Raw genomic sequence first — 15,761 nt, 5'->3', positions numbered from 1 at the left:
CAGTTTAACATACATGTTTTTTCTGCCTGTAATTTTCTATGCAGGAAATCGAAGGTTGGCCCAGTTGTTGGTGAGAAAAGATGATCTCTAAGCTAAATAATATCTAATTACAAGCTCAACTATTCCTGCCTTGACTATTACTTCTATATCTGCACCATCTGTTGCCTGATTTACAGTGGAGATTTTGACATAATCCATGTGTTTCTTTCTAAATAAAGCCATTTTCATTAAATATAGTGAGATTTCTATAGATGAGGCATACAAAAGCCATTTCCCCTCCCCCTCCCCTATACTGCTCTCTCTATCCCTCCCTCATCCGCTTCTGCTGTTGCTAAGACCGTTAGGCGCGTGCTACACTGTGGAAACCAGTAGACTCAGAGAGGTGGATCTCCTTGTGTGTTGCTATGGGCAACACACAGTGTTCGACAGAGAAGCGGCCCAGAAGCCGAGCATGCAGACTTTCACACATGTGATAAAATATGACCTACTTTTCAGTCAGTCAAAAGGGGGGAAAACTGGGGCTCATACGTGTGCAGGGTATTAATGTATACTGTATATGTTGCATGTGTGTTTAGTATTAAAAAATCCAAAGTACGATAGACTAATCAAATGCAAAAAAGAAAACAAAAAAAGGATATTGCTTTCTGTATTTCAGTCCTGTAATGAATGAAGAGCCCAGCTGAAGCAGTGTCCTAACTCCACCTGACTGGTTGTACATTGTAAGTCACTGCACACCAGCCGCAGGCTCTCTCTTCCCCTCTCTCTGTCATAGCCACAGCCATTCATGGGCCACTGAATCACCTAAATCAGCGAACACAGACCTCAAATAACTCAGTCAGTCAGACTCTTCACATACATGTAACAACCCTCATACAGTAGAAAGGCATATAGCAGAAACATACAAACCAAAAGCCTTTAAAACATGGACCAGCAACATTTTGTATACTGAGAGCTAAACAACAGATGATATGATATATGCAAGCATGTCTTCTTCAAAAAACAATCTACATGTTTGAAGGACTGTAAGTAGTAGCTCAAATTGCACAGTTCCCAGGACAGGTTATAGCACAATACAGACACTAATTGTAAATAAATCAGACTTTTGATCTTTTTTCGAATAAACAAAAACACAAGGGGCATGGACAACAGAAATTAACTAACCTTTAGTTTTACACTGAACCTAAACCTTATTAAACTTAAATTGCAAGAGTATACCTTGGTCTGCAAAAGTGATTATTAAAGTGAGTTTATTATATTTCAAAGACACAACAGCACATGACCTGAAATAGGCACATATAGGAAGAGTGTGCTGTCACTGCTTGACGAGACAACTAAATGCTCAGGTAACAAAAGAACAATTCAGCAACACTAAGCAGACTAAATGGAGGAATCATTTATTTTTCAAATCCTTTTCAGTGCAGGTCCTTCAACAGAAAATTTTGTTCCAGTTAGTCAGCTTAGTATTGCCAAGTTCTTCTTTCACACTGAAATAGGCACACATTACAGTTTAAATTATTAAGAGCTCTCTGCACTGGTCACTGCACTGAATGTTATGTTCTCAAAGATCTGACATGAGTAAAATGGAATGAAACACCAAGCAGGCAAAATATGACATCTCAGAGGCATTAATTGTCTTGAGGGGAAAAAAGGAAAGAGTTTCCTTCGAATATGTCTCTCTCTTTTTTGTTTTAGAAAGCAAGTGTTTTCACCTTAACAAGAAAGGTTAGATATCTCTATTTACCTCTTCATATTCTTATAACAATATTTCACAACTATCCACACAATATTATCTTAGCCAACATTAAATCAATGTATTTCATGGGGTTGTGTTATTTCTTGGAATGGAGTACTTTATAGGGAAACTATGGCATTAAAGGGCAAACACAGAATACTAACTAAAGTCTATTGTGTAATGTGTGAAATAATTGAACTCTTTGCCGTGTAAGCACAGACCATACAACCACCTGTAAACCAACAACTTCACTCAGCAGTCTCATTACAACAAAATATCTCCTCATTTGTATATGTGATTAATTTTATATGGTTGTAGTCCTTTTTTGTACAGCTTCCCAGCCAGTACTTTCACAACACTTAAATCATTAGGATCGGCCATCTTCATACAGGAACTGCCTTGAAGAAAATTATCTTTCTTACCTCTTCAGAAGTGCGTCTCCTGTCAGGGAGCACTAGTGTATTTGCATGGCTGCCTGGGACTATAGTAGATCCTATACTCATCCTGGGTCCAACTAACATGTAGCGTTTGTCTCCTGATCTGTACTGGATGCTGTGACACAGTGTCCCATCATAATTTGTCTCTTGTAAATACTTGGAGGTATAGTCTGTGGTTTTGGAGCACTGCATTGCAATCAGCACAACAATGCTGATGAGAAAAAGTACAGAAACTGAGCCCAAAGTTATCATTAGATAAAAAGTCACGTCATATCCCTCCTCATCCTTTGCTGCACTTTTAACATCAGAAGCTGCAAAAGCTTCTTTGGGCTCCACAACTTTGACTATCACAGTAGCTGTTGCTGAGAGTGAAACGTTGCCATTGTCTTTCACCAGTATGACCAGTTTATGCTCAGCCTCGTCTGTCTCTGTGAATGAGCGAAGTGTTCTGATCTGTCCTGTATAGCGGTCCAAACCAAAGAGAGTGTGGTCAGTAACTTCCTGCAGTGAAAACAGTAACCAGCCGTTATATCCTATATCAGCGTCATAGGCTCTGACTTTAGTCACCAAGTGTCCTGCGTTGACATTGCGGGGAATCTCCTCCACACCTTCAGCAGAACCGTTGGAGCTGACTGGATACAGGATGACTGGAGCGTTGTCGTTCTGATCCAGAATGAACACGTTCACTGTGACGTTGCTGCTTAGTGACGGAGTTCCAGAATCTGTGGCAACAACTTGGAAGTGGAACATTTTCAGAGTTTCAAAGTCAAAACTCTTTAGCCCTGTGATATCCCCTTTCTCAGAGTTTATGTTTAGAAATGATGTAAATGTTTTGTGTTCCTCCACATTTCTCACTATGTTAAATGATATGAGAGCATTATCACCCTCATCACAGTCAGAAGCACTCACTGAAAATAAAGAGGCTCCTGCAACATTGTTTTCAGTGACATAGAAAGTATAGGGATTCACTGAAAACACTGGACTGTTATCATTCACATCTGATACAACTACACTTATTGTCTTATGAGATGACAAAGGTTGTTCACCAGCATCTTTAGCAAATATTGTCACATCATACTTGGACTGATGCTCTCTATCAAGCAGAGATTTGGTGACTATAGAGTACATATTGTCTTGTAAAGAGGGCGTTAAAGTGAAAGGCACACCTTCACCTATATAACAGATTACCTTTCCATTTAAACCTGAATCTATATCATTGACACTTATCAATGCTACTGTCGTTCCAGGTTTGGAGTCCTCAGGAATAGCACTTGAAAAGGATGTCACCTCAATCTCAGGTACGTTGTCATTCAGGTCCACTATAGTTATTATGACACTTTTTTCTGTTGCTAAGGGAACTGATCCTTTATCTGAAGCTTTAATATCGATTTCATATCTATCTTTTGCTTCAAAATCTATGAGTCCTTTAACAATAATTTCTCCAGTATTAGCATCAACTTCAAAAAGTTTACGTAATTTATTATTTACATTAATGCCGAATGAATAAACCACCTCCCCATTTAAACCGTCGTCTAAATCTGTAGCATTCACCTGCATGATTGTTGTGCCAATTGGTGAATTTTCATTAAGTGCCGCAACATATGCGTCTTTAGTAAAGACGGGCATGTTGTCATTTACATCTAAAACATTAATGATAATATCGATGGTTCCTGACCTAGCAGGCTTTCCTCCATCCACGGCTGTCAGCAGTAATCTATGACTTCTTGCAGTTTCTTTGTCCAGTGGTTTATGCAAATACAAGAGAGGAATTTTCCCATCCTCTCCTCTATCTTTAACCTCCAGACGAAAATGGTCATTTTGACTCAGCTTATACAGCTGAATAGAATACATGTGACTGTCTGGATCACGGGCTCCTTGTAGTTGAAATCGTGCCCCAGGTAAAGCAGACTCTGATATCTCTAAATACGTCTCATTTTCGGAGAAGGTGGGAGAGTGGTCGTTTACATCCAAAACCTCAATAGCGACATAATGCACCTCTAAAGGATTCTCCAACACAGTCTTTATGTTGATAATGCAAGTACTGATCCGTTCGCACACCTCTTCTCTGTCTATTTTTCGGTTAACACGCAAGATGCCGTCATTCTTTAGCTGAAACAGGGGCTCAGTCGATCCAGATACGATGCGAAATCCTCTAGCATCCAAAGCACTCATATCCAGCCCTAAATCTTTAGCGATATTACCAACAACAGCACCCTCCGCAAGCTCCTCGGGAATAGAGTACCGCAACTGTGCATAAGTAAAATTCAAAGTAAGATCCATAAAAACAATGAAAACGAAGAGGCGCTCCAACCATGCGCTGCATCCCCGTCGTGCCATATTGGATTTGAAAAAAGTACAAACTAATATATCGGTAAAAATGTAAATGTGAATCTACACAGGACACACATTTCGAACAAAATTAATTAGTTGACCGTCATTATAAGTATTTTGTTGGAGGAGTCACAGTAGTGAAGCCATCGCCCTGAAGCAGAAGTGCACTCTGTCGCGAAATAGCACCAAATTACTGACGTGAATCGTTCGACCGGGGATCGTTCATTTTCACAAGCAGTGACACCTTGCGAGCAGACATTACAATGCACATACACTTTAAATGACAAAATCTTCTTATGTGATATCCACAGTGTTTAAACCTTCCCAATATCTGCTTAAGATGCAAACATAGAATGAAAAAAATAACTTAACACTATTTCAAAATTCATGGAATATGACGTCAATACACCAGTATTACATGTAATGTTGATTATATTCTTACAATCAATGTAATAAACAAATAATTACTTCCAAAATCGGCAATAACAATTTTCTTACCCCTTTAGATGCCCTCCTCCTGTCAGGAAGCACCAGAGTATTTGCATGGCTTCCAGGAACTATAGTAGATCCTATACTCATTCTGGGTCCAACTAACATGTAGCGTTTGTCTCCTGATCTGTACTGGATGCTGTGACACAGTGTCCCAACATAATTTGTCTCTTGTAAATACTTAGATGTATAGTCTGTGGATTTTGAGCACTGCATTGCAATCAGCACGACAATGCTGATGATAAAAAGTACAGAAACTGAGCCAAAAGTTATCATTAGATAAAAAGTCACATCATTCCCCTCCTCATCCTTTGCTGCACTTTTAACATCAGAAGCTGCAAAAGCTTCTTTGGGCTCCACAACTTTGACAATCACAGTAGCTGTTGCTGAGAGTGAAACGCAATGGGTGCTCAGTACTTGAATGTGGATATAATTTGGTGGGAAAAAACGCTTCTTCAAAACTGCCTTACCTCATCGACTGTTCTCCTCCTGTCAGGAAGCACCAGAGTATTTGCATGGCTGCCTGGGACTATAGTAGATCCTATACTCATCCTGGGACCAACTAACATGTAGCGTTTGTCTCCAGATCTGTACTGGATGCTGTGACACAGTGTCCCATCATAATTTGTCTCTTGTAGGTACTTGGATGTATAGTCTGTAGTTTTGGAGCACTGCATTGCAATCAGAACAATGATACTGATGATAAAAAGTACAGATACTGAGCCCAAAGTTATCATCAGATAAAAAGTCACATCATTCCCCTCCTCATCCTTTGCTGCACTTTTAACATCAGAAGCTGCAAAAGCTTCTTTGGGCTCCACAACTTTGACAATCACAGTAGCTGTTGCTGAGAGTGAAACGTTGCCATTGTCTTTCACCAGTATGACCAGTTTATGCTCAGCCTCGTCTGTCTCTGTGAATGAGCGAAGTGTTCTGATCTGTCCTGTATAGCGGTCCAAACCAAAGAGAGTGTGGTCAGTAACTTCCTGCAGTGAAAACAGTAACCAGCCGTTATATCCTATATCAGCGTCATAGGCTCTGACTTTAGTCACCAAGTGTCCTGCGTTGACATTGCGGGGAATCTCCTCCACACCTTCAGCAGAACCGTTGGAGCTGACTGGATACAGGATGACTGGAGCGTTGTCGTTCTGATCCAGAATGAACACGTTCACTGTGACGTTGCTGCTTAGTGACGGAGTTCCAGAATCAGTGGCGACAACTTGGAAGTGGAACGTTTTCAGAGTTTCAAAGTCAAAACTTTTTAGCGCCACAATATCTCCATTCTCAGAGTTGATATTTAAAATCAAACCAGCACTGTCTCTACTGCTGTCCCTCGGGATGTGATATGAAATATGCGCATTATCACCGTCATCAAGATCAGATGCCCTAACTGAAAATATTGGGATTGTTAAGCCATTATTTTCAGTCATATAGAAAGTGTAGGGGCTCAGTAAAAATTGCGGTCTGTTATCGTTCACATCTGAAACAACCACACTTATTGTTTTTTCAGATGACAGTGATGGCTCACCAGTGTCCTTTGCAACAATTGTAAGTTCATAAAAAGACTGTTCTTCCCTGTCCAGTTGTGATTTTGTCACGATGGCATACATATTATCTTGCAAGGATGGAGATATAGCGAAAGGAACGTCATCACGTAAAATGCAAGAAACTTTTCCATTGGCACCTGAATCCAAATCATTGACGCTTATCAAAGCTACGGTCGTTCCAATTCTAGAATCCTCAGGAACCGATTTGGAAAATGATGTAACTTCAATCTCCGGGTGATTGTCGTTAAGATCGATTACCTTTATTATCACAGTTTTGTCTGTTGAAAGGGGGATAATGCCCTTATCCGAAGCTTGTATATCAATTTCATAGCTTTCATTTTCTTCAAAATCAATTAAACCAGTCACTTTAACTTCGCCAGTACCTGGGTCAATGTTAAATAGCTTCTGCACGGACATATCCATTTCCTTGCCAAATGAGTAAACAATTTCGCCGTTTGCACCCTCATCCAAATCTGTAGCATTGACCAGAACAACTAACGTGCCATGAGCTGCGTTTTCATTTAAGACAGCAGAATATACATCTTTCGTAAAAACTGGTGAATTGTCATTAACATCAAGCACCTCAATTAGTATTTCTATTGTTCCAGACCTCGCCGGTCTCCCTCCATCAACAGCTGTAAGCATAAGCTTGTGTTCTCTCATAGTCTCCCTGTCTAACTGCTTCTGTAAAATCAGAAAGGGCATCTTACGGTCTTCGCCTCTTTCCTTAACTTCCAAACGAAAGTGATCACTGTGGCTCAGTTTATACTGCTGAATAGAAAACTGGCCACCATCTGGATCACGCGCAGGTTGGAGCTGGAACCTCGCTCCCGGTGATGTTGATTCAAATATCTCCAGTCTTTTCTCTCTCTCTGGAAAGACGGGGGAGTGGTCGTTTACATCTATCACTTCTATGGCCACATAATGGATTTCTAGAGGATTTTCAAGCACAGTTTTAAGGTTAATGATACATGCGTTGCTTCGCTCACAGATCTCTTCCCTGTCTACTTTCCTACTCACGTACAGGATACCGTCGTCCATATTCACATGAAAAAGCGGTTCCGCCGAACTGCCAACAATGCGATATTCTCTATCTTTCAGCGTAGCCTTTTCAATTCCTAAGTCTTTCGCAATGTTTCCAACAACACTCCCTTCTTTCACCTCTTCAGAAATGGAATATCTGATTTGAGCCGAGGCGTCACTCCAAAACGTTACCAAAGCAACCATGAAGGCGACGCATCTCCATCGCTCTATCCTCGCCTGCCGGCCGCTTTGTTCCATTCTTTACAAGAAAAAATCCGTGATCTTTAATGTTATGGTCAATAAATAATATTCAACCGTATTCCTTTGCCAGCATCACCAACCCAGCGCAGGGAATGATACAGGGCTAGTTTAGTGTTCAAGCCCTTTGCACGTAATGCCAAAATACAGGGTTGGATCTAATGGTGACGACGAAAAGCTAGACATTATCTACAATTTTACCGACACCACGCGATCCAGAACATTATTGCAGCCCTGTTGGAATACAAACAATAAAGTAAAATAAAATGTTTTACAACTACGAAAAAACTGCAGACAGAAAAGACACTAATATTAATATATAATATTTGAAGAGATGCGTTTGAAGTAATTTTTATGAAGCGAAAGAGGACTTGAGTCCCAAACAGTTGCCTCTCCAAAAAGCCATTATCGTTTTTCTATCACACCCAATGAGAAATAGCTTTAAAATGCTTTCAGTACCACGGATAGCGACACTCCCCTTGAACTCAGAGGTCGGCGGGTAAGATTAAACTACATGTATTGTCACACAGATCCTTCATACTTTAATGTTATAGAGACCCGCCTTAGCATTACATGCATATCCTAAACTATCGCTCAAGAAGAATACAAGTTTTCTTCATACAAATAGTATGAAGAAAAGAAAATACAAGAAAAAAAACAAGACAAGATAGAGATTATGCTTTTTAAACACATGAAATTATGTTGTTGTTATAAAAGATTGACTTGAAGGGTAAATACTTCTTAAATGTCACCACCACAGACAACAACCACATTCAGCATATTTCTACATGAGGGCGATCAAGCAACACGTGGTTAAAATGCAATTCACTGACAGCTGCTGCAGGCAAGAGCCATTTGTATTTCTCCTTAATATAGTGTATAAATATCAATCCTATATTACTTGACGTCAGGTTTTATTAATCTGTTTAGATTGCCATAAAATTATTACATAATGTGTAAAATAAATATACCGGCAATTGTAATATTGTAGATATTGATTGCTCTTACCTCTCCAGATGCCCGTCTCCTGTCAGGAAGCACTAGAGTATTTGCATGGCTGCCTGGGACTATAGTAGATCCTATACTCATCCTGGGTCCAACTAACATGTAGCGTTTGTCTCCTGATCTGTACTGGATGCTGTGACACAGTGTCCCATCATAATTTGTCTCTTGTAAATACTTGGATGTATAGTCTGGGGATTTTGAGCACTGCATTGCAATCAGAACAACAATGCTGATGATAAAAAGTACAGACACTGAGCCCAAAGTTATCATCAGATAAAAAGTCACGTCATTCCCCTCCTCATCTTTTGCTGCACTTTTAACATCAGAAGCTGCAAAAGCTTCTTTGGGCTCCACAACTTTGACAATCACAGTAGCTGTTGCCGAGAGGGAAACGTTGCCATTGTCTTTCACCAGTATGACCAGTTTATGCTCAGCCTCGTCTGTCTCTGTGAATGAGCGAAGTGTTCTGATCTGTCCTGTATAGCGGTCCAAACCAAAGAGAGTGTGGTCAGTAACTTCCTGCAGTGAAAACAGTAACCAGCCGTTATATCCTATATCAGCGTCATAGGCTCTGACTTTAGTCACCAAGTGTCCTGCGTTGACATTGCGGGGAATCTCCTCCACACCTTCAGCAGAGCCGTTGGAGCTGACTGGATACAGGATGACTGGAGCGTTGTCGTTCTGATCCAGAATGAACACGTTCACTGTGACGTTGCTGCTTAGTGACGGAGTTCCAGAATCAGTGGCGACAACTTGGAAGTGGAACGTTTTCAGAGTTTCAAAGTCAAAACTTTTTAGTGCCAGAATATCTCCATTCTCAATATTTATGTTTAGAAATGAAGCCAATTTATTTTCTTCGCTTCCATCTCTGAAAATATGATAGGAAACTTCCGCATTGTTGTTCTCATCACGATCAAAAGCTTTAACTGAAAACACAGAGGCTCCTGGATCATTTCCCTCGGTCACATAGAAAGTGTAGGGACTCTGTGAAAACTCTGGCCTGTTGTCATTCACATCTGACACCACAACGCTTATCGTCATTTCAGATGATAACGAGGGCTGGCCACAGTCTTTTGCAACTACTGTTACGATATAGTGAGACTGGTTCTCTCTGTCCAGAGGCGACTTTGTTAGTAACGAATACATTTTGTCTTGTAAAGATGGCGATAAAACAAAAGGAACATCCTCACTTATTGAACAAATAACTTTTCCATTTAGTCCAGAGTCTAAATCATTTACACTGATAAGTGCAACTGTAGTTCCAGGTCTGGAATCTTCAGGGATGGCGCTCGAGAATGACGTAACCTCAATCTCAGGTGCATTGTCATTCACGTCAACTATCTTTATAATGACGCTTTTTTGTGTGGCCAGAGGAGCAAAACCTTTATCTGACGCTTGGATTTCAATCTCATATCTGTCCTTCTCCTCATAGTCGATACTGTCTTTCACAATTATTTCCCCAGTTGATGGATTGATATCAAAAATATTTAATAATCTATGACTCACACTATTGCTAAATGAGTAAACCACCTCTCCGTTCAGGCCGTCATCTAAATCAGTTGCATTCACTTGTATGACTGTTGTGCCTATTGGAGCATTTTCATCGAGCATCACAGAATAAACATCTTTAGTGAAAACAGGCACGTTATCATTAACATCTAAAACATTAATTAGAATATTCATGTCACCAGATTTCGGAGGTTTCCCCCCATCCAGCGCCGTCAGCACTAACGAGTGGCTTCTTGCTGCCTCTCTGTCCAACGATTTTTGCACAATTAATATAGGTATTTTACCATCTTCTCCCTTATCCTTAACTTCTAAACGGAAGTGGTCATTGGTGCTAAGTTTATATTGCTGAACCGAAAAAAGACCTCCGTCTGGGTCTCGTGAAGCTTTTAGCGGAATACGTACTCCAGGTAAAACAGACTCTGAAATCTCCAGCGTTTTCTCTTTCTCTGTGAAACTGGGTGAATGGTCATTTATGTCCACAACTTCCACTCCAACATAATGCACCTCCAGTGGGTTTTCTAACACTGTTTTTAGATTTATTAAACACGTACTGCTCCTTTCACATACGTCTTCTCTGTCAATTTTTCTGCTTACGTACAGGATGCCGTTGTTCTGATCTACATGGAAAAGAGGTTCCACGGCACTAGAAACAATCCGATACTTCCTGTCTTTCAACGTGATTTTATCTAATCCCAAATCATTCGCTATATTCCCGACAACAGTCCCTTCCTTAACTTCCTCCGAGATTGAATATCTTAATTGCGCCGATGTCACACTCCACAAAAGCACAGCAACCACGTATCCGATCCACCGTCTTCTTGCCCCTCTTGCCTCGCATCCTCTTTGTTCCATGTTTGAAAACAAGACTGTTATTAAGTCCCCGCAGGATTAATATTATTGCTGTAAAAACTGTTACATTACATCCGGGTATGCAACTGTCCACGCTCCTTCAGAAATGTTAAAATATAGGACAGTCTTTATAAAGGCAACAGCAAGCCGACAAGCGATTCTACCAAATGAGGGCTCAGAGTCCTAAAGAGGTGGAACCAAAATGCAGTGACGACAGGTTCAAACCTTTATTTTCCTAACACTGACACCGTGCGATCTCATTACTCACTGCAAGTAAAAAACGTTTCAAGGGCAGTTTCTACAGCTGATCGCGAACAGTGTAGAGTTTGTTTTTCTTCGACCCTAAGTGCAGGGATTGTGGAGTGACAGGTGAGGCCATGCCTTCTGTATCCCATTAACACGCAAACGAGAAAGAAAATCTTCCTCTGAATTAAGACTGATTACAGCAAATCGTCCTACACTGTTTGATACTTCAATATAATAACTTTGAATTCAACTATTTTGCTATTTATAAACAAAAAGTGTGCTATAATCGCACGTTAAAAACAGTGGTTTAACATTCCTCACAATGTATTACCCTGTATCAGGACATTAGATCAAAGCCTGTCAGCACCATGGACAGCGTATAACGCCAAATATAATTGGGTCCAGCCATGAGTGTGATTTTATATTACATGGCAGAAGCCCGAAAGTTCAAATCACATTATAGTCCGACTTACACTGTGCAGTATGTTGTATTAATGATGCTTGTTTTTCACAATAGTTAAAAAAAGAAGACTATAAAGCAAATGGATAAGTTAATGTACACATATGTTAACTGTTGTTATAGTTACGCTCAAGAGGATAGTTTAGTACTACTTTGCAAACCATATCATAGCAGAAAACAAACAGTACACATATAAGGGACATGTCGTGGATTGATAGTGGATTAGTTGCCTGAACAAATAAATTAAAACACTGCCTGAAAACAAAAAGCTTGCCTTACCTCTTGAGATGCTCTCCTCCTGTCAGGGAGCACTAGTGTGTTCGCATGGCTGCCTGGGACTATAGTAGATCCTATACTCATCCTAGGTCCAACTAACATGTAGCGTTTGTCTCCTGATCTGTACTGGATGCTGTGACACAGTGTCCCATCATAATTTGTGTCTTGTAGGTACTTAGATGTATATTCTGTAGTTTTGGAGCACTGCATGGCAATCAGCACAATGATACTGATGATAAAAAGTACAGATACTGAGCCCAAAGTTATCATCAGATAAAAAGTCACATCATTCCCCTCTTCATCTTTTGCTGCACTTTTAACATCAGAAGCTGCAAAAGCTTCTTTGGGCTCCACAACTTTGACTATCACAGTAGCTGTTGCTGAGAGTGAAACGTTGCCATTGTCTTTCACCAGTATGACCAGTTTATGCTCAGTCTCGTCTGTCTCTGTGAATGAGCGAAGTGTTCTGATCTGTCCTGTATAGCGGTCCAAACCAAAGAGAGTGTGGTCAGTAACTTCCTGCATTGAAAACAGTAACCAGCCGTTATATCCTATATCAGCGTCATAGGCTCTGACTTTAGTCACCAAGTGTCCTGCGTTGACATTGCGGGGAATCTCCTCCACACCTTCAGCAGAACCGTTGGAGCTGACTGGATACAGGATGACTGGAGCGTTGTCGTTCTGATCCAGAATGAACACGTTCACTGTGACGTTGCTGCTTAGTGACGGAGTTCCAGAATCTGTGGCAACAACTTGGAAGTGGAACGTTTTCAGTGTTTCAAAGTCAAAACTTTTTAGTGCTAGAATATCACCATTCTCAGTATTTATGTTTAGGAATGAAGTTAATCTATTTTCTTCGCTTCCACCTCTGAAAATGTGATAGGAAATTACTGCATTGTCATTCTCATCGCGATCCAAAGCTTTAACCGAAAATACAGAGGTACCAGGCTCATTAGCTTCAGTGACATAGAAAGTATAGGGGCTCAGTGAAAACTCTGGACTGTTGTCATTCACATCTGACACCACAACATGCATCATCTTTTCAGATGATAATGATGGCTGGCCAGAGTCTTTGGCAACTATTGTTAGTTCATATTTAGCCATTTTCTCTCTGTCAAGAGGCATTTTGGTTACTAAAGAATACATTTTGTCTTGTAAAGATGGCGATAAAGCAAAGGGAACATCCTCACGTATAGAGCAGATAACTTTTCCATTGAGACCAGAGTCCAAATCATTTACACTGATATGGGCAACTGTAGTTCCAGGTCTGGAATCTTCAGGTATGGAGTTGGAAAATGAGGTAATCTCGATCTCAGGTGCATTATCATTGACGTCAACTATTTTGATAATGACACTTTTTTCCGTAGTTAGCGGAGCAAAGCCTTTATCTGATGCTTGAATTTCAATTTCATATTTGTCTTTCTCCTCATAATCTATAAGACCGTTGACAGTTATCTCCCCTGTTAATTGGTTAATATCAAAAAGTGTAAACAAAGTATTACTCACACTGTTACCAAATGAGTAAACCACCTCTCCGTTCTGACCGTCATCTAGATCAGTAGCATTTACTTGTATGACCGTTGTGCCTATTGGAGCATTTTCATCGAGCATCACGGAATAGATATCCTTCGAGAAAATTGGGGTGTTATCATTAACATCTAAAACATTCACTAGAATATTCATGTCTCCAGATTTTGGAGGCTTCCCCCCATCTAGAGCGGTCAGCACCAACGAATGACTGACAGCTGCTTCCCTATCCAATATTTTTTGTAAAACTAATATAGGTATTTTACCATCTTCTCCTTTGTCTCTAACTTCTAAACGAAAGTGATCGTTTTGGCTAAGTTTATATTGTTGCACTGAGAAATGGCCACTGTCTCGATCCCGTGAAGGTTTCAGCTGAAAGCGTGCTCCCGGTAATACAGACTCGGAGATTTCTAATGTTTTTTCCTTCTCTGGGAAACTTGGAGAATGGTCGTTTACATCCAACACCTCCACTCCAACATAGTGCACTTCCAGCGGGTTTTCCAGCACGGTTTTCAGATTTATCAAACACGTACTGCTCTGCGCGCACACCTCTTCCCTGTCAATCGTTCGGCTCACATACAGGATGCCATCGTTCGGGTTAACATGGAAAAGTGGATCCGCACCACTGGACACAATCCGATACTTCCTGTCTGCTAGTGTGCTTTTATCTAATCCCAGGTCTTTCGCTATATTTCCAACCACAGTTCCTTCGTTAACTCCCTCTGAGATCGAATATCTCAATTGTGCCGAAGCCATACTACACAAAAGCACAGCAACGACGCAGCCGGTCCAGCACACTGCTCCGTTTCGTCTCTCGTATCTTCTTTGTTCCATGGCAAAACCCGATATCATCAGTTATCATTCACAAGAACAAAACTGCATTACAGTGGCGGTATCCAACGCTTTGTTTTATGACAATAGTCATCCTACATTGCAGACATAAGAGCAAATAAAATATTTCCAGAGGCAGCGGTGTAAGCTCAAAAATGACTGCGTTAAAATCCAACCGAGGACGTTAATCAAGAGGTGGAACCACAATGCAATAGCGACAAGCTTCCTTTCTCTATTACACTGACACCTTGCGATCTAAATTCATACAGCAGAAAATCAAAAATCAGTAGCACATAAGTTTAATAGTGGATTGTTTTCGTTCTTGTTGTGTTTTAATTATCTCGAAACAGAACCCAACAATGTAGGGTGAATGTAAATAGACGAGGAAGCTCTTCACTCTTATCACAAAACATTCGTCCAATAATTGCTGTTGTTATTATTATTTTTTTAAACAACAACTCGTTAATCAAACCGTTAATACGATTATTTTCACGACATGGGGATATATTTACTTCACATTCTTAAGTTGGATGAATTATAGCACTGAGATAACATTACTGAGCTGATACATGGGTTACAGGTCATGGGTACATACTGATAAATGGGAGTAAATATATTCAGCACCAGGGACAGCGATTACCACCACCTTTACTTCTGACCTCAACTTTGTTAGTTGTAGACCATGAACACCGGGTTATTTAACTTTCTCCATGCTGTCATATCTTACCCATACTTTTGCTGAATGGTTTTCAATCGGTGTTGCCTAAGGATCCGTGTGGTTTAAGTATAATAAAGGCGTGCTGATAGTACAAACATATGTATGATCAGTCAGCTCGAGCCTTTCAATAATCAGCATCCTTATCACATTTTGCAGGATAAAATGGGGTAGCATAGCATGGTCAGTTACATATTCATTTCTTAATGATCAATAAGTATAAAAAAATAGAAGTTTGGTAGTCAGTACAAGAATGAAGATTATAAGCGGTTGACTCTGATTTGCTGTTTATATAAACTAGTCCAGGTTAACCTTTTGTCCAATGAAAGCAAATATGTTTACAAACGAATTTACATCAAACATGCTAAAGGGAACTGCAGAGTAACCAACCGATCCAATGCCATACTTTGCAAACGCACCAAGGGCACAGGAGAGTATACAGTGTGGTAAACAAACTAACAAACTAACTAACTAACTAACTAACTGAAAACAGTCAGTTAGTTAGTGTGTAAACACCGTGAAACAG

General features: G+C 40.2%; 4 protein-coding genes across 4 annotated transcripts; all 4 read right to left on the bottom strand.

The window, feature by feature from the left end:
* Positions 1–2,115: 2,115 nt before the first annotated feature.
* LOC128362747 (protocadherin gamma-A11-like) lies at positions 2,116–4,506 on the bottom strand. The gene has a single exon (XM_053323594.1). It carries the CDS (start codon positions 4,504–4,506, stop codon positions 2,116–2,118), a length of 2,391 nt encoding a protein of 796 aa, XP_053179569.1.
* A 938-nt stretch (positions 4,507–5,444) lies between these two features.
* Positions 5,445–7,875, bottom strand: LOC128363138 (protocadherin alpha-3-like). Its single transcript, XM_053324062.1, has one exon. The coding sequence runs from the start codon at positions 7,815–7,817 to the stop codon at positions 5,445–5,447; it is 2,373 nt and encodes a 790-aa protein (XP_053180037.1). The 5' UTR covers positions 7,818–7,875.
* Positions 7,876–8,040: 165 nt separating this feature from the next.
* Positions 8,041–11,183, bottom strand: LOC128362746 (protocadherin alpha-8-like). Its single transcript, XM_053323593.1, has 3 exons — positions 8,819–11,183; positions 8,277–8,315; positions 8,041–8,051 (listed from the first exon to the last, which is right to left on the bottom strand). Exons 1-3 carry the CDS (start codon positions 11,181–11,183, stop codon positions 8,041–8,043), a joined length of 2,415 nt encoding a protein of 804 aa, XP_053179568.1.
* A 946-nt stretch (positions 11,184–12,129) lies between these two features.
* LOC128362745 (protocadherin alpha-8-like) lies at positions 12,130–14,523 on the bottom strand. Its single transcript, XM_053323592.1, has one exon. It carries the CDS (start codon positions 14,521–14,523, stop codon positions 12,130–12,132), a length of 2,394 nt encoding a protein of 797 aa, XP_053179567.1.
* Between the last annotated feature and the right edge of the window lie 1,238 nt (positions 14,524–15,761).

This window comes from Scomber japonicus, chromosome 8 (genome assembly GCF_027409825.1).
Source record: "Scomber japonicus isolate fScoJap1 chromosome 8, fScoJap1.pri, whole genome shotgun sequence".
Lineage (NCBI taxonomy): Eukaryota > Metazoa > Chordata > Actinopteri > Scombriformes > Scombridae > Scomber > Scomber japonicus.
Note: the sequence above shows the minus strand (reverse complement) of the source record. Positions and strands in the feature narration are given on the sequence as shown.

Excerpts from the sequence above, each read along its gene's own strand:
- LOC128362747 (XM_053323594.1), bottom strand. The coding sequence starts at position 4,506 with ATGGCACGACGGGGATGCAGCGCATGGTTGGAGCGCCTCTTCGTTTTC.
- LOC128363138 (XM_053324062.1), bottom strand. The coding sequence starts at position 7,817 with ATGGAACAAAGCGGCCGGCAGGCGAGGATAGAGCGATGGAGATGCGTC.
- LOC128362746 (XM_053323593.1), bottom strand. The coding sequence starts at position 11,183 with ATGGAACAAAGAGGATGCGAGGCAAGAGGGGCAAGAAGACGGTGGATC. Across the intron at positions 8,316-8,818 it reads GGCATCTGGAGAGGTAAGAG|CGCCGACCTCTGAGTTCAAG; the intron begins CAATCAATATCT and ends TTTAATCTTACC.
- LOC128362745 (XM_053323592.1), bottom strand. The coding sequence starts at position 14,523 with ATGGAACAAAGAAGATACGAGAGACGAAACGGAGCAGTGTGCTGGACC.